The sequence below is a fragment of the Naumovozyma dairenensis genome, chromosome 7 (genome assembly GCF_000227115.2).
Source record: "Naumovozyma dairenensis CBS 421 chromosome 7, complete genome".
NCBI lineage: Eukaryota > Fungi > Ascomycota > Saccharomycetes > Saccharomycetales > Saccharomycetaceae > Naumovozyma > Naumovozyma dairenensis.
In genome coordinates, this window is record NC_016485.2 from 950,026 (window position 1) to 974,136 (window position 24,111).

A 24,111-nucleotide genomic window follows, 5' to 3' on the forward strand; every position below is an offset into this window, starting at 1 on the left:
CTGGAACTACGAGGATATTCTAAGCATCGATTCTATAACCAAATATTTCAATATAGTTAGCCAAATATGTCAATATAGTTAGCCAAATCTTGTACACTTCAATGGGGGCAGCAGATGAAATATTCTTTCTGCCATCAACCCAAATCGTACATAAAGTTACATGTCTATCCTATACACTTTTTTATTAAGTAATAAATTTCAAATTTTATATTTTAAATGACAGGAGGGGAAAAATACAATAAAAAAATTACACAATATCTAGTGTTTTTAGAAGTTTTACATTTATTTATTCTTCTTCTTCCAAAGTTTGAGCGGCGATACGATCTAAATCTCTTTGTCCATTTTCAGAGATTCTTCTACCACCCTTTGGAGAGATTTCAACAACACCAATCTTTTCTAAAGCTTGTAGAACCTTTCTGTTAACGGAACCAGAAGCATCAATGTGCTTGTATGGTCTAACACCTCTGCTCTTGGCACCACCGTACAATTTGTTCAATTTACCAACACCAACTTGTTTTCTCAAGTAGATGTGTCTGGCAACAGAAGCAGCACGCTTGTAGAACCAACCTTCGGAATCTTGTGGTGGCATTTCGTTACCAGATGAGGTCTTGACAATGTCAACATAACCTGGAACTTCTAATTTACCTTGTCTTTGCAAGAAAGAGGCATAAGCGTTGATGAAATCTTGAGCAGCAACGTCTCTGAAGTAATAATAATATTAATAGTATTAATATTAGTTTATGTTAGTATAATCTCATTCAAATCGTTTGCATTTTAGATATAAAGAAGTTTCCTGCAATGATCTCTTAAGACACCAATGGTGTTCGTAATTTTATCTTGTTGTTCGCCGGTTTTTTTAAGTACAATTCTACAGTTTTATCTCATAGAGTATTTGGTAATTAAACACAGATTTCTGATTCATTCAGTGTACTGTCTTCTTCAACGAGTAATTTTAGACAGATCTGCACCCACTTTGAACCAGCTTGTTCTTTTTATATATTACTATTGGTCTGTCATTTAGTCTAAACTTCTTTTAAATCACCAATTCACCAATTTCAGAATAACTGTGGGTGTATCTGTCATCTTTTATCATATATTATCTTGCGACTTTCTTGCAGCTGGACGGTCAAACTTCCCTCTATCAATCTTCAAATGGTATATTACATACCTAACGGAAACACCTGGCATCTTTGTTCTGTTAATTTCTCTTGGTTTGAAATATCTCCTCAGGTTGTTAATTGCGAAATAAAAGCCAATATACTACTAATACCTCTTTTACCTGCCTCTACTTCAAAGTTCTGCCTATTCTCAGGCAGGGCAATATCTAAACGTTAGGCTGCGGGTGACGCTTACTCCATTTAGGTATGAAATCTAGCTCGCTCGGTAATCCTGGCTTCAAAGTTATAAAAGTTCAAGATATCTCCTAAATTAAAGTTGTTAATGCATGGGTGTTATTTAGATAATGTACGGATGTTAAAACGTCCTAAAAACTTTCGCTGATATTATCCTTGCTAAAATACATAGTAACTATTGTTCATAAAATAAATACTAGAAAAATAACCGTCTATTACATAATCAGTTCCATGTACATAATATGAGAAAGTACGGAAATATTGGAGGGACATGTATTTCTACAACAATTTCTTTACCCTCTTTGAATAACCCGTAAATGTGTAGGATATAGAACCAATTTAAAACGATAATTTCAAGAGATTTGTATTTCGTGTTAAGGCTCCAGGTATGCTTTATCTTTATTCGGTGTTCGGGTACTGAACTAGAAAGATTATTTTAATAGGCTTACTTTGCTCATATGCGAGTTTCATTAGAAATCCGAAACGAACACTAGAACATAGATGCAAAACAAAGGAGGATACGAATGAAAAGTTATTCAATTAAAGATGATAAATTATACATAGTTTTAAAGAGAGTGTTAAAAAAACTACCTAACTTACACCTTGAAACCCAAGGATCTTCTCTTACCTCTACCTCTTTCGAACTTTCTACCCTTAGAAAGGATTCTTGGAGCCTTGTTCTTGTGTGGACCCATACCGAAGTGTCTAACAGCTTCTCTGGAGTTTCTTGGACCTCTCAAAATCAAAGTGTTTTGACCCTTTGGAGCCCTGACAGCTAATTGATCTAAAGTGATACATTCACCACCGGCCTTAATGATTCTAGCTCTGGCACCAGCAGTGAATCTCAAAGCAGCAACAGTAGTCTTTGGTAGTTCGAAGACTCTAGCGTCATCAGTAACGGTACCAACAACAACAATGGTCTTGTTAGCAGAACCTTCTTGCTTCAAACCTCTAGCAATTCTAGAGACAGAGACAGGTGGTCTGTTAATCTTAGACATAAACAAAGACTTCAAAACAACCTTGTTGAATGGAGCATCAGTACGACCTATTGAAAGAAAATAACAAATAAAAAATTATTGTTATCAAATGTTAGTAATTCCGAAGGTTCTTAAAATAATTCTAATCGTAATATCCAATAATTAGAATATGATTCTGCTCACTTTCTTTGCCGCACATAATACAAAGTATTTGCACTCGCAGAACTTCTTTATAGTTTGAAATACAAAGAGTGTTTTTTTGTACCATTATTAACTTGGCATAATCATCTAACACAATGAATATATTTTTTAATAAAACATTTAAATGCCTCAGATAATACGCTCAAGGCGATGGTTGTCAAATGTGTAACAGAATCCTTCTTCTTATCTTTCGCAATGACATTGGGGTTAACATACGAGCTAAGAAAGAATATAGCTTGACTAACATCTTCAAGTAGACATTGTCGGACTTTGGAGCGGTTCTGTGACCAGATCTCTTATGTTGCTTGCTAGTGTGATCAATACCCATGGTGAATCTTGGTGTTCTATGGCTTAGTGGTGTTGTTAATAACTCTAATGTCTCTAAATTTTTAATGTTTTAATATCTCATGAGGTAAAAATGATTATAGAGCGGCACCCATCACTAGGCTGAAAATTCACAAATGGCAGTAGCTACGTACGGTAGGAAAAGAAATGATACACTGTTCTCCATCTTATTGTTTGTCGGCCAACTCTGAATTTTCTATCGGAAAAAATATATATGTATAATATAAGATAAACCCATACATCGACTAATTTTTCAAAAATGTACTAAGGGAAAAAAACAGTCTTAAATACGACCTGGGAACTCCGTTTTCTTAATAGTGGACTACGGTACAGATATGTACGTAAGCTACACACCTAACGAGAGTTCAATTAACGTGAGTTTTATATGTAAATCATCTTATTATAGAGCGGTAGGCCATTATCGTCACAGATTTAACCTTATCCAACACTTGTGTGTACCACCAATGATCTCTTAGTTTTGCTGTTTACAAGTAAAGAGAACGATAACGACAAAAATGCCTGAAGAATATGAAGACTACGATGATTTCATGATGTCGGATGACGAAAGCATGAATATAGATGACATTGCTTTTGAGAGTGACGAAGGCCAACAGGAGCACCATACAGTAGGTAGCTCAAAAGAAACTGAAACTACTAGATACTTTCCTAACATCGAGTACGCATATAATACCGGGTTGGCCTTCTTGGATGATAGAGAATTCGAGAAAGCAAGGGAACAGTTCATAGATGTTTATAAAACTGTCATTGATATACTACCCGATGATAAAGAACCTGTAATTATCCAGTTTGGCTTTCAAGCTCTGAATCAAATAATCTCCTGTTGGATAAATGAAATTCCGTACAATGGAATGTCAGGTCAGATCGTGTCTGAGATTATACGGACCTGCGAATGCCTATGTGACTTTATAGCAGTGAACAATGACGATCATGATACCAATAACCTGGCAAAAAATTTGGGTAATACCTTTACTACATTATTTTATAGTAACAGTAGGATATTTTTATTTGATTTAGGTAGTTTGGACTGTTCGGCCGTGAAATTAAGAATGGAATTACAATCAGCAATTGTATCTATTTTTCTTAATTCATCCTGCTTGCATAAAAAATTTGTTCCCTTACTTCAAGTTAAAGGACGAGTTTCGTCTATATGGTACGACTGTTTGACAACCGGTTATTATAGTGAAAGTGATTTGTCGTCTCTAAGGAGTATACGGGTCATCGATAATGAGACTGAAAAATATACCGAAGATTTAAAAATCGAGATCACTACTGTTATATTGCAGTGTTATATATTGGAATTTTTGAAAGCTGGTGACATTAAAGAAGCTGGATATTTTAAGGAATCTATTAGTATTTTAGACAAGTTGGCCTCCAAATCTTTGTCAGTTTCACAAACGCCGGAAGTGATGCTAATACTACATTTTTCCCAAGGTATCATGTTACTGATGACCAAACGTCCAGATATCAATAGTTCTATACAGACATCGGTCTTTTGGAGAATGAGGGAGGCCCGCGAAGCTTTTCTTAGATCATTGAAGCACTTAGAGGAACTTGGTAGAAATCAAGACAAGACGCCACATTTATTTCATGATATAATATTAGCTGGCTTTACTTTTACGAGCATGATTTTATTGAAGGTTGGTAAGGAAGAACTTGATCCATTTGAATTTGAGCAAGTGAGAATCCTTGGAAACCAAGACATAATCGACAATATTCAATTAATTTATGTAAATTTTATGAATTTAGATTTAATGGGGCTCTTTAACTCTCTAAACTGCATGAAAGAAATAAATTTTATCCTGCATCATCTGGTAAGTGATATCTATGAATTGGCTCAATCATTGGTGTTATGGACTAAAATTGCCGTTGTATACTCCTGCATTTCGATCCCTGATCTGGAAAATAAATTGAAACTTAACGAATATAAGGTGCCTACTAGGGATGATATACTTACACTACTAATGCAGTCCATACTAAAGGGGGAAGCCATGGTATTTTATAAATTAGATCTCAGAAAAGATTTAGTCTATTTCGGAGCTATGTATAAAAAACAACTGACAATGTACGGTAAAGAAAGTTTTAGACTGATGAACCAAAATAAACGGAAACCAGCTGAAGCGAAAGAATGTGAATCTCTCGCAAGTTTATCAGACTTTGAATATGCCAACAATGTCGGGCTGTTCACAGTTCCACGTAAGCTCACAAAGAAAAGTAATATAACTGAGTTTTTCGAAGCCTTGAAGGAAGCGAGAGAGAATATCATTTATATAGATAATGCCCAGCACAAATCCTTTAATAAGCTTTATCCCAAAGATATGAAGTTTACAGACAAATATATGAACTTAGTAGATTTAATGGCGCCTAGAATCCACGATTAAAACTTTAGATGGAAAGCTCTTTCCTAGGCTTTCCCCAGATCTAGTTTATTCATGCAAACCAGATGCTATAGTGGAATGCCCCTATAGATTCGAATAGAGTTATATTATGATATGGGAGAGAGACCATGTCATCAAGGAATGATGAGCCTGAATTGAATTGACCAATTTGAACGTAACTACGTACGTCCATTATGGCTACATATCTTTTTCTTAGCTTTCTTATGGCTAAGTACGTTGCAGTTCTGTAGCGTTACTTATGTCATACGAAGATTACAGTTGTAAATTACAACTTATAATGATGGTTATTAGACGATCATTCTATGTACGTACATAAGCACATCCTATAAATTTCTCCACGAATGTACCCAGGTGGGACATTCAGTTCTGTTCGGCAAACCATACTCGCTTTATGAGCTTGGCAAATTAAAATCAGGTTGAAAAAATTTCTTAGTTGGTAAATCCTTGTTAAAGCTCGGACAAGTCTGGTCTCTTGGAGAAAAGCACGTAGATAGACCGGAGAGGAAATGCACAAATGCATAAGGTCCCTTTAAGAGTACTAGGGAGTAGAGACGTAGTACCAAGTATTTTGAAGAAACCTTAAAAGGGTATTCGCCATATCATATGGCCCAATATCACTCCAACTTACTTTACCAGGCCTATTGATGCACGTACTGTTACCTAATACAGTTAAGATGCCGAGCCGCCCTTATACGGTCTATTATCCAGTATGGCAAATGAACTTAGAAGGAGAACTAACAAAATTCATCACGCGAGACTTGCCTTTTAGCAGTTCCCTTCCCTTTTCGTACGAAAGGGGGGTGGGGGTAAATCATAAAGTTTAAGACTAACCCCCTTAAATTTCGTGGCCAAAGAATTTCCAACCCATCTAAGTGGACCATTGACTGTATGCCAGACAACATAGTGTAAGGGTAATGCTACCGGCTACTTTTCTGTAAACTATAAATCTACTACCAAATATAGTAGGTGAGTATGTAAATAAAAGTAGGCATTTTATGCATTTCGCGTAAGTACATAAAGCTCTCTGCCTATTTAATACTCCTTAATTTCAAATAAAGTTTTACGTACACCGGAAATAAATGACTAACTTGCAGCCAAGTAACCCAAAGTAGATAATATTTAATACATATTGACAAGCTGTCTTTTAATCCTCTTCTATATAAAAGCTTTTTGCGTTCTGTCAGAATTATGGACGTTTTTTATCGAGATCAACTTCTTCTGTTGTAGCAGTATACAAAGAGCTCGCATTCAAGGACTTATTCTCCAAAAAAAATTTAAAAACAAAATGAAGTATTCAATCGCTGCCATCGCATCTTTAATCATCTCATCAGTTGCAGCTGCTGATAGTGTCATTGTTGTCACACAATCTAGTCAAGTCGTCGTCAAAAAGACAGAAACATTTTGTTCCGGTACTCTTTGTACCGACAGTAAAACCCCTGTTGCTGCTCCAACCAGTGTCACCACTACTACTGTCCCACCTGCAGGTGCTTCTTCCACTGTGGCTAAAGCCAGTGTAACTTCCATTGAAGCTTCCACCGCACAGAGTATTTCATCCTTCGAAGGTGGCGCTGAAAAACTTGCTTTGAAAGGTTTGGGTTCTTTTGCCGCCATTGCTGTTGTAGCTTTATTATAAGCTTAATAAAATGAAAGACAAGGGAGAAGAATAAATTGGCGAGGAGTATTTTGTACGAGAAATATATAATCGAAATAGTCCAAGAACTTTATAATCAATGTAATTGATTCAATGACTTAATGTATTTTTTTCTAATTAAGTGTTTGTATCCTTATGTACATACCTCTTTAAGGAAACTAGCTAACAGCCAGCGGTTAACGTTATACAATCTTCGTTTAAACGTTTTACGTATTTAGATATCGAGAAATACATATCGAAAAAAAAAGATAATGCGCTTGTTTACCGGAAATTCATGAGCGGCTTACGTGCGCACCTTTTTGAAACCCTTTTTATGTCGCATGGTAAGCACCTTCCCCGCAAAGAAACAATTAACAATTCGACGTCAACGGCAATTTCAACCTCTAAAATTTCACTACTTGTACCAGTTGCTTAGAGTGGTGCTCTTCTCGAGGACAGGTAGGTAAAGAAGGTGAAGGGTCTTAGAACTGTGTAGTACTCACTATGAATAAAGAGGACGCAATACTTATTAGTCGAGTGGCTGATTTGGAAAGGAGAATGGCGATGTTTGAAGGAATGTTCCATGCACTAAGTGGAAGGCTAGATCAACATTTCAAGAAATATGACATAGTAATGAATTCTCAACAACAGCAAATAATAGAGCTGAATTCAGTAATCTCTACACTACTGAACGATCAATTTCGACATGCTGAAATGATAAAGGAAAAACTGTCAACAACTATACATGGAATATCATCGATGGATACTAATTCGATTCATCAAACAGACACTTCAGATATATTTTCCAATGGAGGTCGACCCTATGATGGTAATAGTAACATTCCTGCCGATGTTTTGTTTGATGACATAATAAGTAATAATAAGAATGGAACTACTAATGCCCCTGTCTCTGCTCAAACGACAGAGAACGCCATTAAAAATCAAGGATTTGCACACCAGGAAACACAAGGAACTACACAACAAGAGGGAGAGCAACCGCGGGCGCCACAAAATCAGCAACAACCGCATCAAGGATACCAGCCATCGGTAGTTTTCCGAGGGCCAGTATTATCGTATGGTAACTTTAATCAACTATCGCACCCTTCTTTAAGTCGGCCTCCCAACTTACTAAATGAACCAGAGGGTAATATCTCGGAAAGCTCCCCATCAATATCTTCAGAGGTGATATTCAATAACAGCTCCAATAATAATGGTATCGGTAATAACAATGGGAATAACGGTAAAAACGAGCTTCTCACAGCTCGTCATGAAATTTCAAATCAGTCTCTTGAAGAAGAGGAACAATATAGAACGAAGAAAGGACACAAAAAGAAAAGAAAAATATATATAGGCCCCTTCGAGTTCCTAAAATCACCGAATTCGGTTTTGGACCTTTGGAAAGAATACACTGAAGGCATACATGGGCATCCATCCATAAAATATATGGATGCCATTTACCAGACAAATTGGAGACGAGATGCAGCTGTTAATAGGCGGTATTCACGAAGGAAAGTGTTATGGAAAGCAATAGAAAGTGGATTGGAAAAGGGATACAGCCTAGAAAGAGTGGTCGATATTTTAGAAAACTGCAGAATTATTGATAGCACAAAAGGTACCAAACAACCGATTGGCTGGCTATGCCACAGTAACAATATACCAGACATTCTTAAGGACAGCCTTAATTAAAACGAAATATCAAAAAATAAAAGAAAAATTGTAATATTAACAAGAAGGTAAATACAACTATTGACCCGGGTGGAAGAAGCTATCTACGGGGGTGCTAATAACTATGATCGAAACCGTGCTATACTCTTATGAAAAAAAATTTCTTAACAGATAAATATATATTGCTGCTTGGAAGAGTATACGTTCAAGAATGTATTTGCAAAATAACGTGCTAGATTGTACGAATAGCCAATTCTTTGATAATAACTGCATATGTAACGTCGAGGGCTTTTGTTCGTGTCCATCTCGATAGAACGTGTATGAGCATCTTTCTATATTAATAGCATATATATTTTATAACATAAATCCCAGGCTACGTCTTCAGAACTGGTTATACCTCATACTTATACAATGCTACATGAGAGCAAAGTCTACATATGTCATTTTTCTCTGTAAAGGCGCTCTATGCATTTTCATTTAGCGTTAGGTAAGTGACATTACAGTTGCTGCCCGACGGATTCTTCAACGTGACATCAAGGTATATAAAACATTACGCAGACTCTGAGGTAACATTATCTTCAGCATTTGATACGCGCTGGAACAATAAACAATCACTTCAGCAGCCACTTTCACGCAACTAGAAGAAAGGCCTATTAACTATCAATATACAATATTCCCATCTAAAAGTTTTGTTTGGGAAATTATTGGTTTCAATGTTCAGCGTTTTGTCGGTAATTTTTACAGAGTATCATAAGAAATCATATTGAATAAAAAAATGGAGAAAAACAATCTCGCCAATCCATCAAATTTGATTCAATCTACCTCCAATACAACCAAATTCAAGAAGGCCAAAAATCCGAAAAAATCAAGAAAGTCAAGAAAAGCACCAAAAAGATCACAAGATGCATTAGGCAATGACAAGAATCACATTGAACGAACAACTATGGATGATATCGTCGTTCTTGATGATGTTTCAGATACTGAAGGGTATGATGACTATGATGGACATTACGATAATCCACAGTCTTCTGAAATATCGAACGTTGCCCCACAGTTAAAAGTCAACCTCTTGGCTTCAAACGAGGACTTCATAGCGCTGTCAAATTCAAGTTCAGATGAAGAAGCTACAGATAAAGTAAAAGCGCAACCAACAAAGAAACCTATTAGCGACGGTGTGAGTTCCAGTGTCGATACCACTCATACTGCGAAACTTCTTACAACAGATTATCCCTGGATAATCAATCATGATCACTCCAAACAGAAAGAAATTGCTGATTGGTTAACTATGGAAATCAGAGACTTTGTCTCTTACATTTCACCAAGCAAGGAGGAGATTAAGGAACGTAATGATACAATTGGCCGAATCCGTGATGCTGTCAATCATTTTTGGAATGACGCTAATTTGCATGTATTTGGATCATATGCTACAGACCTTTATTTACCCGGATCTGATATTGATTGTGTTATAATTAGTGAGAAAGGTGACAAGGATAGCAGAAGTAGTTTGTATGCATTAGCGAATTTCTTGAAGAAAAGAGGACTTGCAACTGATATAGAAGTTATAGCAAAGGCTCGAGTTCCTATTATTAAATTTATCGATCCACGTTCCAAAATTCATATAGACGTTTCGTTCGAAAGAATAAATGGGTTGGAAGCAGCAAAACTTATAAGAGAGTGGTTAAATGACACACCTGGCCTACGAGAAATAACGCTTATTGTCAAACAGTTTTTACATGCACGAAGGTTGAACAACGTCCATACAGGGGGGTTGGGAGGTTTTAGTATCATATGTCTTGTATTCTCGTTTCTACAAATGCATCCACGGATCATCTCGAACGAAATTGACCCAATGGAAAATTTGGGAGTTTTGTTAGTTGAGTTCTTTGAACTCTATGGGAAGAATTTTGGTTACGATGACATAGCGATAACCACCGCTAATGGTTATCCAATATACCTACCAAAATCAGATTGGAAAGGTTTACAGCAACTGCGAAGTTCCTTTTCCTTAGCTATACAAGATCCTGGTGATGCAACAAACAACATCAGTCGAGGATCGTTTAATTTACGTGACATAAAGAAGGCATTCGCTGGCGCGTTTGATCTCTTGACGAATAGATGTTTTGAACTAGATACAGCATCGTTTAAGGAAAGAATTGGGAAAAGTGTACTGGGAAATGTCATCAAATATAGAGGTAAACAGAGAGATTTTAAGGATGAGCGTAGTCTAGTCATTAATAAAGCGATCATTGAAAATGAGAATTACCACAAGAAACGTAGTACAATAGTACGCGAAGAATTTATTGAGTCAACTGATGATACCAATGATGAAAAAGATGATATTTATATCGTCGAAGAACCGCCTCTCAAGAAGCAGAAGCCAATGCTTAAGAAAAAAGAAAGCAGAGGCGTAGTAAAAATTAATGCTCAACGCGATAATATAATAGCTGCCACACCGCTAACAACACCTATAGCTATACCCGGTGAGCAAGAAAATAATGATGATTATAATCCCCTTGACTGTTAGGCTATTCAGGGAAACCTACGTGGGCACAGACTTCAGGATGGGATAGTATGATCTGAATACGGATTGTACCCTGATCATGTATAACGAGGATCATAATGAAATGTGTTACCCGCTTGTGTGACACGCCAAGCTTGACGATCCTTACTAATAAGAACTTTGCAACTGAAGCTGCTCAGAGAACGTTACCGAACTTATAACCTTTGGGTATTTACCTTATCCTCCTCTCTGCTTATTATATAAAATATGTAACTAAAAACTTATATATTATACTAAGCGTATTAATAGATAACCCTGTACTATCAACAAGAAGTAAATTATATATAATATAACCATCATTATAGATTAATGAATATGTACTCTAAACTTTATCATTCATTAATATATAAGTGGAATAATGAATAATTATTCATTGGGAAGTATATATAGTATAATAATTATATTATCAAACCTACGTTTGTCAAAACAGATTATCCTGTATCTTAGCTCTTTCTCTCTTTCTACTACTATTTAATTTCTTTTGTCGTATCCTTCCTTCGTTACTACGCCTTTTGATTTCATCCCATTTTTTAACGTACTTGGTGCCGTCTCTGAAGGAAAAGAGCACACATTTTTGATCTCTTCAATTAGTTTGTTGAGACACAATTGCTTGTTCTTTTCTCTTGACCGAAACGTATCTGACTGGATAACTATGGAATCGGTAGTTTTCTTGTAGTGCCGCAACGGCTTTTCAATAATTAACTTTTTGATTTCAAAAGGGATGAGCTGACAGTCTCTTAAGTTGCGGAGCGTCATCGTACATTTACTGCTAGTCTTATTCACTTTCTGTCCTCCAGGTCCACTTGACCTATCGAACCTTACCTGGAAAGTATCTAGCGGGATAGTTGCGGGCGATAGATTTTCCATCCATTCTTTTGCTTTCTTATATATTTGAATGTCGCGGCCATTAATCGTTGAAAACCATCGATACTTGACCTTCTGAAACAGATGCCGGTTCAATATATTCATAATGTGTGTGAAATATCTCTTCCTTGATGAAATACCCGGTCGATAATTTAAGGTACTCTGGTGTATAATTTATCAGTTGTCTATTACTAACAAGGCCAATATGGTCACATCCCACTGTTAAGAACCTTGTGGATAACTATTCTTGCCAGCAACTTAGTAGAAAGAGGGGACATATATAAAAAAAAGCCTGTCCAACATTCAAACATATTTAGTACTTTACTTGAAATTAAGATATTGTTCAAGATGTTCTTCACGTACGTAGACTACTTTTTGGCGTTCTTGAGAGTTTCCGTCTCGGAGTTGAAATTTTTAATTGAAGTAAAGCGATAAGTATACGTAACTGATATGAATGTAAATAAAAAATAAGACGCTGCAGGCCACAAAGAGCAGATGCTCGAGACGAATTTATTCATCTATTTCCCTAAGACATGCTGCCGACAATTCCTCGTATTCTTCAGCCATCCATTAATTGATTTTTCACTAATCGTATTTATTACTCTAGCCATATCGATCATACTCAATTCCAATGATTTCAGATGGCCATCCTTATGGAGCTTTCGTAGGAACTCTCTTGAGGAGTGATGATTTCTGTACTTCCATATTCCAGAGACAAATTAAAAGCAAAGGTGTTGATTCCCTTATCTATAGCAAAAGGCAAAATGGCATATCGTCGATTGATCCAGGATGCTCAGCTCAAAAAGAACTTTCAGATGAAATACTGACAAGACAATTTAGTGCTATACCAGATATTATCGAACTTTATACTGATAATGCAACTCACCTGGAAGAAAGTGACGGCGAAGATTATATGGACGAAGCAGAAAGTGAACTAACTTCTCTAATAACTACAAAGCTACCCATATCGTACAAACCTGAGGATTTTGATAGATATGGATTTAGAAAACAGACTACAAAGATTTCTAAAGAAGAATATGAAAAATGGTGGGCAGGCTATTCATTGTATTGTGCGCGGCAGAAAGTGAAATGGGTACAATTCCTACAGAACAGAAATTTCGACATACCGAATGATAATCCTGAAAAGTTCCCACCTAGAGATGAAGAGTTGAAAAACTATGTTAGAAAAGGAATTCCTGCAGAATGGAGAGGAAATGCTTGGTGGTACTTCGCTAACGGACAACATATCTTGGAGGAAAATATTGGTGTCTATGCCGACCTTCTTTCCGAGGTTGAGAAATTGAGAGATCATGACCAACAACAGCATCATTTATTGGATGATATTGAGATAATTGAACGTGATTTAAATCGAACTTTTCCTGATAACATACATTTTCAGCGGGAACAATTTCAAAAGCAGCCACCACTTATAGTATCATTACGGGACGTTTTAACTGCTTTTGCCCTTTATGATAGAAAGATCGGTTATTGCCAATCAATGAATTTTCTTGCTGGGTTACTCTTATTATTTATGGATGAAGAGCGAACCTTTTGGATGCTAGTCATAATCACTAACATATACCTACCTGATGTATATTCTTTGGATTTAGAAGGCGTTAGTAGAGACCAGGGCGTTTTGTTACTATGCATAAAGGAGTACTTACCTGAACTTTGGATCCAAATTGACAGAAATTCTTTCCGAGAAGATACGTTGCATAGACCGATAGGTAATAAAAGAGAAAGAAAAGAGCAATTTTTACGAAACTCAAAAGTTACTGAAATACCACAGATTACATTGTGCACATCAAGCTGGTTCATGAGTTGTTTTACCGGAATACTTCCAATTGAAACAACTTTAAGAATATGGGACTGTCTATTTTATGAGAGTTCTCATTTTCTCTTCAAAAGCACGTTGGCTATTTTAAAGTTAGGCGAATATGAATTGCTGGGGNNAAAGAACAATATGCAAGGTATAATTTTTTTTAACCAGAAAAATGGGCGATCTAAAGTTTCTAAAAATATTAGAGAAAATGATCACCCAGAGGAGATCTGCATGCAAATAACGCATCTGATCCAGAACCTCCCAGGAACTCTTCTTGACCCTAATTTATTTTTCGAGAGGAACCTTTTGGCGAAGAAACTGACATTTAATAGTCTAGACCAGCAAGAAATTGATGCATGTCGCGAATATATCAGGTCACAGAGAAGTAAATTTAAGGGAATGTTGGAAATAAGCGCAATAAAAGATGCCGTTGCTGCGGGTGAGGAATACCCCACTATACCATTCGCTTCAACCTATGCAAACACACGTAGTGCAACCTACGAATTCAACAAGGAGCGATATAACAAGAAAAATGCTTGGAAGTTCAATAGTTATAGAAATATCAAAGAAACTGTCAAAAAGTTAAAGAAGACAACCAGCTTCTGAAATCTATAGAAAGCCTTTTATTTTTGCTATGAAAATATACAGGTCTGTTACCATATAGTAGGATTTGAGTATATTTATATAATGTTTATTGTTATGAAATATCATTCCCACGAGTTAAATGGCGGTCCTTTTTACGTTGTACCTTCATTTCGCCATATCCCACCCTTTCTTCAATCTTGCAAGAACTTCATCGGCATCTACATCGCTATTAAACTTCGCTTTTAACAGTGTTCTGATATCCTCCCAGGGGACAGAGACCTCCTGAGGCTTTTCATTATCTAAAGATTTTCTTTCTATAGGAATTTTCCCGACAGGTGTCCCAATAGATATAGATGATGGTGATTGTCTTGAAACCAGAACATTAATAACCGCATTATTCGTGCCTAAATCTAATAAGAGCATGCCATCATGCAAAACTTTCCCTTTTTGTAATAGTTTTAATTCACCTTCGTTGCCAATATCAGTTTTACCAATAATAAACTGCTTGACCTGATGAATTGTATCATTCGTGTTGAATTCTTTGCTTAATAAAAATTTCGGAGGTCTAATACTTTTCAAAGTTAGAGTTACGGGGGAGGTGGAAAGAGCACCGTGGTTCTCTTTATTCAGAGCATTATTAAATCTTTTTGGATCATATTTGTACTTCAAAGCTGGTAATGGGACACCCAACGAAACAATTTCTTGCAAAGGCTTTTGGTAGTTACCAGGTAACAACGATTCCGAGAGGTTGGTAAGTGTGAGGAATTTAGACACAAATTCTTGTTCTGCAGAAGACATCAGGCTCCGTTATATACTGGTATGTTGTCGATGATGGGTTTGCGACAAAATGAAGGGTATTCTTAGTAAGTACTTTATCTATGGACTACAATTTCTAACTTTACAAGTCTAAAATTGCATATTCGGTTCACCAGTTGACTCGCGGGATGAACCGATTTAACCTCAAAGTTGCAAACCGGCAATCCTAGACTACAGGTATAATCTAAGGAACAGAAAATATGTGATACATACGTATTTAATTACACCATATTCACGCGGTTTGACGCAGTTATAACTTAGTTTCTCCAAATACCTAATCTAAAAAGACCTTTCTCCATTTGTAAGAACGGATTGAACCTGGTTCACTAATTGAAAGTCCTTCCTTTAGTTATTTGATAAATAATGGGAAATCATAACGCACAGAAAGTCCAATCAAATTCAATCAGTAGCGCCAACTTTTCAAAATACTCTTCAAGCAATATTGAAGGGAAGGCACACATCGAGCATGTTGCCAGTGAGCTAGACCAAAGTGAAGCCAACGGTACATCCATACCACCTGGTACTGTAGAAACCCCGAAAGGGAAGGAGGATGATGCTCCTCAATTCTTCAACTACCACGAATTTTCAGAAACATTTTACGCAGACTATAAGGACCCAGGCTGTTTAAAAGAGCATGATTTCTTGCATGCTATAAGTATTACACATTTTCCAAACGTATATGTCCCCAGCTGTTCTGAGGCATTTAAACGTACAAGAATAGTAAGAATTCCAAGAAATTTCGAAGCTTCGTTAGGTTCTCCATATTTTAGCACAGTACTGCCAGGATTTGAACCAGCTGCTTTCACCAGTGAAAATGATGAAGAAATGTTCATTCCAAGAGGCATCTACGATGATGACCAAGTTTTTGGATGCAATTCAATTAGCCCACTCTCGTCATATATAACGCAGGCACGGTATGAAGAAATTGTTAAAGATATCAACGATATATTGGCATATAGTTTTCAGGTTTATAGTTGGTATAACATTCTAGATGTGGTTCTGGGATCGTTGACGTTGGGTATATGGTCGTGGCTTTCAAAGTATATATGTCCGAATAGGAAACTATTTAGTTTGGAACTTTACGTCGAACAAGTTAATCAAACACCGCTATTTAAAAGTCAAGGTATACAGATTATATCACCTCGAAGGAGTGGTTACCTCTCTCTAGATTTCCAGATTCCCATGCCTCCGTTACCGGATGGTAAGATAGCATAGGTTAGCATGATACTATAACTTTTCGTAAGTGCTACAGTTCTATAGGTTGCATTAGGTCACCAAGTCGATATTCCACAAATGTCTCCTGATGTTTCTCTGGCAAAATTATCTTCGCCACAAAAACGTCAGGTTTTAGGCTAAGTAGTATTCTTCTGTTTATATTGGATCGTGGTTTCTATACTTAACATGTATTTTTCTATCATACTGAGCATACATACGTACGAAATGTTCGTATTTTGTCAATTATTTGATCGAACCTATGTATTCTACTTATATTGTAAAGCTGCGTGTATTGTAGGCTTTGTAAGGGTACCACATCCCTATTTTGTTTTGAAATATATTTGGTGCTCTATAAACGAACTTAAAACCGACGTTAATTAGCTTACAGCACTTCAATAAGATTTTTAAAGTTTTTATGGACGTCAAGTAAAAGTTGCTTATTTATCGTTCTTAAAGTTTATGCCGGTAGTGTTAGCGTCGCCTTTAGGCACGGATGGGTCATTACGTAAACCCCGTGCCCAGCTGGGGTTGAGGTGTTTTGGAAGGTTCGCTTTGGGGTTCCTAAAAAAATCTAGTAAGAATATTGGGGTTCTTAGAGTATGTAGGTTTCAATTAGAAACAAATATAGAGTGTCGCTAAAGGATTGAGATTGTTTGTTACGAAATTTGGGGGCTTCTACCACAAAATAACGGGCAACCCGGTTTTTGGTGTAGAATCCCAGCTGGGCTTCTTCAAAACTTTCACTTTACTATGAGAGCATCTTTTTTCAAAAAGAGGCCCAACCCAGCCTAGTGGCCTTTGGGTACAAATGTAATAGTACGTAGGTAATATTTTGTTCGTTGAATGTCCCTACAGTTATTTTTAACTGCTGAAAAAGAATCGGCTTTTTATCTCTACGTACATTAAACTTGTACGGTAAAGGACATAATAGTTTCACGTAATGGGTCTAAATGGTCCGTCCGATGCCATTGACCTAGGACTCTTAACTTAAGGTTTTCCAGCCTCGAAAACCTTCTTTTATTTGGTTGAACCTTTAGAAGAAAATGTCTGTACGCTGTTTGTTAATGCTTGGACGGTTAGTAACCAAAGTAAAAAAAAAAAAAAGGAAAGTCAGGAAATTTTGAGTAGGATAATTCGATGGCGGAAAAACCGTCTCGACACTACCCTTATGTTAATACATAGCACGTCGGTAACATATTCAGTGAATAATTATAGGCAGTTAAAAGTTGGCTAACAAGCACTGCACCTTCTTGAAACACCTCTAATATTTTTCAGCCAGATTAGCAAAGTTAACAATAGCCATTCTAAGCATACAGGTATTGCAGTATGACTTCACAATTATATAAATAGCCCTACTTAATAATGAAGACATAAACATTTATATTTTTCAGGGCTATCTATATGCAGAGGTATCTTTTTGCTCCTTCGATATGAGTAACCAACAAAGGGAGTTTCTTTGAAAACAATAATGTCTCAAGATAGAAATGCTTTGAGAATCCTGATGAACACACCTGTAACTGAGCCAATAATTGAACTTCTTACAAGAAGTACAATTAAGATATTACCTCATCATAAAAAAACTGCGTAACTAACGAGCAAGGGACCAAAAAAAAGCTTCCTTCTATTAAACAATTTATTCGAAGGACAATACGGTGTTCGACAGTCAACATGCCAACAGTGTTGGCAACGGTCTGCTACGTAGCCCGGTTAAGTAGTATTATCCCTAGAGACGCAATATGTCTTCCTTCCACATTACACCGTTTGTTTTTATCTTCTCTTATTTTGAGCTGTAAATTCCATAATGAGGCAGCACCTTCTTTTAGACAATGGGTCGATTATAGTGGAGACTATTTTACGCTTCAAGACCTAGTGGCAATGGAGAAGGAAATGATGAACTTGCTAGATTATAATTTGTTGATTAAAAGTACAGAATTTTTTTCTGTATTGAATCCCTTATTGGAGCCAATTTCTCAAGATTTAAAACATATAATCCTACAAAAACAAAAAGTAAAGAACGTTCTCCAAATAACCTATAAACCTCACAGACGTACATATCGAATATCAGACAAGAATATAGGGCCGCCGGGATGTTTCTCCCAGAGTGCTCTGCAGAGTCTGTTATTGATATTAGAAATTTGCTAAATGTAGGTATGTTAACATACTGAATCGTTATAAAGCGACCTTATTGCCAACTTCTCGAGAAGCCCATGCTTGGATAGGAAATATTCCCGGGAAAGTATAGGTAATTACGTTCTGAACGGGAGTCCGAAAGACCGGGGCAAGCTTGGGCTTAGGAGGAAAAGGAGATTTTGAACTTTTTATAACGGTTTTGATTTACTGTGAATACACTTTTCCTGGGCCAACACTAACTGGTCTGAAAACTCGATCATTCATGAGTAATAAACACATGCACAGGGGAATACATCTTTAAGAAAAGTAATACACGCGTGGTGTACGGATGTTTGTATGCATAATACACAGTAAGGAGCTTATTATACAAGTCTGAAATGGAGTGCCCGTGCGAACACTGTTCACGGGGAGTGCCGTTTCGATGATTGAGTTAACTACCAGCACCGAACTTTTGAACTTTGAAATGATTAAACCCCGTACATCACAGCTAGTGAAGTCTCTGATGTAGGGTAAAGTCTGTCACTTCACTACGTAAGAAGGAAATGAAATGATGAAAATAACCTACTACGTACTTGCTAAGATCATGAAGGAAACACTTCTACAAGCGATATAAAATGGAGTATGCTGTGTATTATGCGGTCTCTGAGAAGGGATATACTCCAGTATCTCTTACAGCGAAAAAGTTTCTATACCCAGTTCCTCTAAACTATAGGTTCTGAACTATTAACCCCGCGTTTTAGTGCTTCGTAAAGGTTGGGTCCATAAAATAATTATCTAGATGTAGGATTTCATTGTTCTATTCTTCAACTATATCAACTAAGCTATAACTGTAGAGGGCCTACTTTAATACATTCGTACACCTCCGCAATTTATTTGACTTATGTATTCCGTCAGCATTGTAATTTGTTTCATCGACGATACTTGACATTGATTTAGTAGCTTTAACTCATTGCTAGGTTTATTGGTTTAAGTATGGGATACTATAGGTTGAATACTAGTTGTGCCCTGACGAAGTATAACAAGGAGCATATTAAAGTGTAAAACCCGCATATGTGACACCCAAAGCTTGACGATCCTTTCAAGAACTACTAATGACACATTTGTAACCGAAGCTACTTAAGAGAACGTTATTAATCTTAGAATCCTTGAGTATTCACTTTAATATCCTCTCTGCTTCTTATATAAAATAAGTAACTGAAACTAGAGCTATATTTCATATATGACCGTATTAAAGCATAATCCTGAACTATCAAGAAGAAGTAAGTTACGCCTAACATAGTCAATTAGTTAATATAAAGTGGGTCACTAGAGGCGAAGAAATGGAGAGCATGTTAAGGCCATTCGTAATGTTAACTATTTACATAGACCATAGAATCACACCGACGGTTGTATTCTTGTATTACTGAATAGACTGCTCATCTTTTTGCCATATGGTGAGCCATACCATCGCAGGGAATATCTCTTTCCTAGTCGATAGCTTGACGTATCAATATGTCCTCTAGCGAGGATGCCAGAAGTTATTTCAGGCATGAAGTATATTACTTAATGGGAGTTCTAAAATCGTGAAATCCCTTTTGCAACATATCGGCCATATTTGCACTTATATATGATTTTTATCTTAATGAAAGTAAAAATTATAATCTTTCCATTATTTATTTGCATATTACTTATTACTTATTAAAATTGTAGAAATATAACAATGGATGAAAAAAGCGAATGAGACTATTTTAGCGCCAAAACTTAAAAAATAGCAGAAAGCTTTTGCTTGCATCTCTTAAAAAAGCTTGGTTTCTTTTCCGCCGTTTGGGCGTTTTTAGAGGGTTCTGCCTTTTCTTCTGGAGCTGGAACTTCAGGTTCTTTACTTTCTGTAGCTCCAGTATTTTGCTCTAAGGATTCTGCTTTGATGTCTTCATTTTTCGTTGGCACGTCTGCATTCTGTTGTTCAACTACTTCTTGTGTTTGTTCATCTACTTGTGGGACTGAGACTTGTTCTTCTTTTGTTTCTGACATTATGGAGGCTTTTAATTTTAACCACGTATGGAGCAGTTATTTAGAGGAAATAAATTAAGAGGTTCTCAAATGAAAATAACAACGGACAACAGGAACAGAAAACAGAAAAGACAATTCATTATCGTTGCCTTTATATGAATAAACGCATATGTGACAAGTACAGCACCGTTCTCTCTTTGCAGTTTACCCAAAATCACAATGGCGCCAGTAATACGTGGTCATTGTCCAAGAATAGAAGCACTACGTCAGTACGTAGTACGTACGTATTAATATTTGGTATAGGGTTTATTATGATAGCGATGGTTTCCTCAGTTCAAAGAAAGTAAATCGATGAATTTCCTACATAGATTCTTCTGTGACAATGTCATTGTGGCGGTGCCGATTGTTTCGATTAAATTCTAGGAAATTCTACGTCCAATGTACTTTGGGAGATACATGCGTACAATGGTTTGCTACAGCTTCCGACTGGAAAATTCAGATTCAGGGACTGCGTTAGTTTCTTAGGAAAAGCAAGTCCGGTAATATTACGTATGGAAAAACCAGGTCCAAACACGCTAGAAAAGTGAATACATTACCTAATAGGGAAATACTTGTGAAAATGTTCCGTTCATAGTACGGTACATTAGTGTTGTGATGGTTCGAAAACCCTTCTTTTTTTGTTTCAAAGCTTAGAAGAAAATGGCAGTACAGTGTTTTGCTGGACCGAACCAGGCCAGTACGGAAAAACTAGAAAACTCATCTGAGATATTGAGATGATGAAAACCCTCTCAACTAAGCTTATGGGGAGGGGAGGGGGCGCGAAATTTTTCAAGAGGATGCCCAAGTGGCCCTGTCCTACCGTAGGACTCCTATGGGCAATCTACTCAAAAAGAATTGCCCGAAGATGTCTCAATTCAAACAGGTGATCTCAGAAATACTTTACGTCTAAATGAGGTTTAACAACTGGTTTATGTCCTCTTGCAAAGGAACTTGTATACAGGCCTGGGACGGATAGGATTTTTGGTCTATCCTAAGGGATTTTGGGCATACCCTACCTTTTTTATTCCCTAGTGAAAATCTTAAATCCAGTCCTAATCCTATCCTAACCCAAAGTCTATCCTAATCCAATCCATTTTTTTTATTATATAATTTATGAGAAAATCCTATAAAAATCATATTATACGACTACTATTTTGCAATTTTTTTTTCAATCCATGCCCCAATCCATGGCCAGAATAGACCAACCCAGCTCTCAATCCATAAAATTTGATTTCTACCCTACCTTTTTTTCAAAATTTTCACGCCCAATCCTTGCTTTTTCAATCCATTAATCCTAATCCGTCCCAGGCCTGCTTGTATTGTGTGTCATATAGTTGTACCCTTTGTATCCATACATATTTATTCATATATAACAGTAATATCCCGGTCTATATCAGTAGTCAAGATAAATAATGATTGACTTTTATGCCCTAAAAAATTCTGAACAAATGCTTTGCTTAGGTCCCCTATTTTTGCCCGAAACTTATTAAAAAAAAGACACCTTCAGCCCAGCCGGGTGGCGGGCAAATTTAACCACTATGCCTAGCATTAAGTTGAGACTCTCCCTACTAATTTAGCAGAGTGAAATGTAATTATTTTTAGTTATGTCAGTACGTAATTATGGAAGATACTAAAACGAGCGTACAACTTATGCATATACATAATCAACTCAGAAATCTTATCAGTGAAACAACTGTCGTCAAACATTTTTAGAATCTGGGAAAGCAGCAATAAGTCTGTTGAGGAAGCACTAGTGTCATGGTAACCGGGTTGTTCTTGTACCATGAAGTATACGTAAGTAGGTGCCTGGGTTTGGGTAGACAAGAAAATGATTGGAATTCGTCACACATATACCCTTAAGTTTTCAACATTGCTCTTTTAGTTGTTATTAATATGTTATGAAGTTCACACTACATAATTAATATATAATGGGCTAGGTGTTAATTGATTAATCTATGCTTGCCTTCGAGCTCTTTCTAGCTACTAATGAATAATCTTAGGAGTAGTCTAATATTCTCTCTGATACCTATCCTCCCCCATAATATTCCACACAATTTAATAGTTATATTCCCCTTTCGCTAGCTACAAAGTCACTTACAGAGGAAGTTCGTCCGAACGAAGTTCTCAAGTTTGGGTTTGCACTAAAAACCGAAAGAAAAGAAGCGGTATGCCTAAAACCTACAGCTAGAAAGGTTTTTTACTATATATATATATATATATATATATACGTAGATTATTGAGCAATAAATAGAATATTATTAGAAGATTCGTGTCACGGTATAAATAACTGTCATGTTGTCAATTCACTCGGAAGCAACTGTTCCAGTTAACCCTGTATTATTATAACTGTAAGATTCCATTGTAGATTAAGATTAGTGCTAAATATGAAGTTTAATAAGAGTAATTTAATATCCTCCTTTTAATGTATGTAAAAGAGTTCGGTTTCTTAAATATAAATACTAAATAAAATGCATATAAAAAATAATAACATAAAAATAAAAACAGGAGAAAGAGAAATCGATACTTCGAGTTATGGGTCCATATATTCTGTCGATGGTTGAATAGATAATACGAGATCATAGTTTTATCGTTGGCATATGAATTGATTGACTAATTTGGTATTCATCAATCGCGTCGGGTCGTGCCAATACTCACTCGGGTTCCTTTTATATTTGGTAATCAGTTTGTGTCTGTTATAGAAGGCTTTGTAGCAAACTGGATGTCTTGACCTTTACCATAGAGTAGTAATAGTACCTTTATCTTGAATAATGTTCGAGCACAATTAAATTTATACTATATTATAGTTTTGTTAAAACCAAAAAAATGAGCGGTACGAGAATCGAACCCGTGTCTCCACCTTGGAAGGGTGGAATGATAACCACTACACTAACCGCCCTCTTCTCTTAGTGTATTGTAGTGAGTGAACTTTGGAAGTCGGACTTTACTACCCGTCAATGATGTCACGGATATCTAATATCGGTCGCTGATGGTGTATCGTCAGATCAAAGAGGATTCATAGCCTGTGGTTAGTAAGACTAACAAGGAGTAGAAACGAGATCTTTAGTGCGGGGTTATCCTATTGTAGATAGTGTAATCCTGCAGGTTGTGTACGAGCTCTTAGAGAGTTGTAGTGTCGGAATTATAATGTATCTGGCACATAGTGTACAGACACGTGGTTTCGTACAACACGATATATGTTTTCTATATAAGAAAATTTTTATTCCATATGTAAAGTGTATAATATATATTACTCTCCTGTCCTAGGACGGGGAGGAGCAATTCTGCAACGAATCTACCTATAAGGTCAGGTCCTGCAGTCTAATCTGCATCCAATATATGGTTTAATATGTTATATTCCCTAAAAAGCAATATGCTTCGAATATGGTAGCGTTTAAAGTTGCACCCTGACCGCAAGGGTTGTTAAGATTTGAGGATCAATAGATGGTGCGTAGTAACTGATTGCTGCTACGGAATTACATATACCCTTTGGATGCTACTGGAAAT

The 24,111-nt window shown here is 36.5% G+C and overlaps 10 protein-coding genes and 1 non-coding gene across 11 annotated transcripts; 6 read left to right on the forward strand and 5 right to left on the reverse strand.

Annotated features, from left to right (window-relative positions):
* Positions 1–286: 286 nt before the first annotated feature.
* Positions 287–1,188, reverse strand: RPS19A (40S ribosomal protein eS19; the record flags this gene model as incomplete). The annotated part of the gene is made up of 2 exons (XM_003671371.2): positions 287–701; positions 1,169–1,188. The coding sequence occupies 2 exons, from the start codon at positions 1,186–1,188 to the stop codon at positions 287–289; spliced, it is 435 nt and encodes a 144-aa protein (XP_003671419.2).
* A 760-nt stretch (positions 1,189–1,948) lies between these two features.
* On the reverse strand, positions 1,949–2,858 carry RPL18A (60S ribosomal protein eL18; the record flags this gene model as incomplete). Its single annotated transcript, XM_003671372.2, has 2 exons — positions 1,949–2,397; positions 2,747–2,858. The coding sequence occupies 2 exons, from the start codon at positions 2,856–2,858 to the stop codon at positions 1,949–1,951; spliced, it is 561 nt and encodes a 186-aa protein (XP_003671420.2).
* A 532-nt stretch (positions 2,859–3,390) lies between these two features.
* RRI2 (Rri2p) lies at positions 3,391–5,274 on the forward strand (the record flags this gene model as incomplete). Its single annotated transcript, XM_003671373.2, has 1 exon — positions 3,391–5,274. One exon carries the CDS (start codon positions 3,391–3,393, stop codon positions 5,272–5,274), a length of 1,884 nt encoding a protein of 627 aa, XP_003671421.2.
* A 2,152-nt stretch (positions 5,275–7,426) lies between these two features.
* On the forward strand, positions 7,427–8,608 carry MSN1 (Msn1p; the record flags this gene model as incomplete). Its single annotated transcript, XM_003671374.2, has 1 exon — positions 7,427–8,608. One exon carries the CDS (start codon positions 7,427–7,429, stop codon positions 8,606–8,608), a length of 1,182 nt encoding a protein of 393 aa, XP_003671422.2.
* Positions 8,609–9,362: 754 nt separating this feature from the next.
* On the forward strand, positions 9,363–11,111 carry PAP2 (non-canonical poly(A) polymerase PAP2; the record flags this gene model as incomplete). Its single annotated transcript, XM_003671375.2, has 1 exon — positions 9,363–11,111. The coding sequence occupies one exon, from the start codon at positions 9,363–9,365 to the stop codon at positions 11,109–11,111; it is 1,749 nt and encodes a 582-aa protein (XP_003671423.2).
* Positions 11,112–11,618: 507 nt separating this feature from the next.
* PTH4 (Pth4p) lies at positions 11,619–12,116 on the reverse strand (the record flags this gene model as incomplete). Its single annotated transcript, XM_003671376.2, has 1 exon — positions 11,619–12,116. The coding sequence occupies one exon, from the start codon at positions 12,114–12,116 to the stop codon at positions 11,619–11,621; it is 498 nt and encodes a 165-aa protein (XP_003671424.2).
* A 526-nt stretch (positions 12,117–12,642) lies between these two features.
* On the forward strand, positions 12,643–14,439 carry MSB4 (Rab GTPase-activating protein MSB4; the record flags this gene model as incomplete). Its single annotated transcript, XM_003671377.2, has 1 exon — positions 12,643–14,439. One exon carries the CDS (start codon positions 12,643–12,645, stop codon positions 14,437–14,439), a length of 1,797 nt encoding a protein of 598 aa, XP_003671425.2.
* A 144-nt stretch (positions 14,440–14,583) lies between these two features.
* Positions 14,584–15,216, reverse strand: MDY2 (Mdy2p; the record flags this gene model as incomplete). The annotated part of the gene is made up of 1 exon (XM_003671378.2): positions 14,584–15,216. The coding sequence occupies one exon, from the start codon at positions 15,214–15,216 to the stop codon at positions 14,584–14,586; it is 633 nt and encodes a 210-aa protein (XP_003671426.2).
* A 381-nt stretch (positions 15,217–15,597) lies between these two features.
* Positions 15,598–16,449, forward strand: SHR5 (Shr5p; the record flags this gene model as incomplete). The annotated part of the gene is made up of 1 exon (XM_003980019.1): positions 15,598–16,449. One exon carries the CDS (start codon positions 15,598–15,600, stop codon positions 16,447–16,449), a length of 852 nt encoding a protein of 283 aa, XP_003980068.1.
* A 1,668-nt stretch (positions 16,450–18,117) lies between these two features.
* On the forward strand, positions 18,118–18,591 carry NDAI0G04080 (cyclin family protein; the record flags this gene model as incomplete). The annotated part of the gene is made up of 1 exon (XM_003980020.1): positions 18,118–18,591. The coding sequence occupies one exon, from the start codon at positions 18,118–18,120 to the stop codon at positions 18,589–18,591; it is 474 nt and encodes a 157-aa protein (XP_003980069.1).
* Positions 18,592–23,431: 4,840 nt separating this feature from the next.
* On the reverse strand, positions 23,432–23,503 carry NDAI0Gtrna11G. The gene has a single exon. It is a non-coding gene; the product is annotated as a tRNA-Gly (tRNA).
* Between the last annotated feature and the right edge of the window lie 608 nt (positions 23,504–24,111).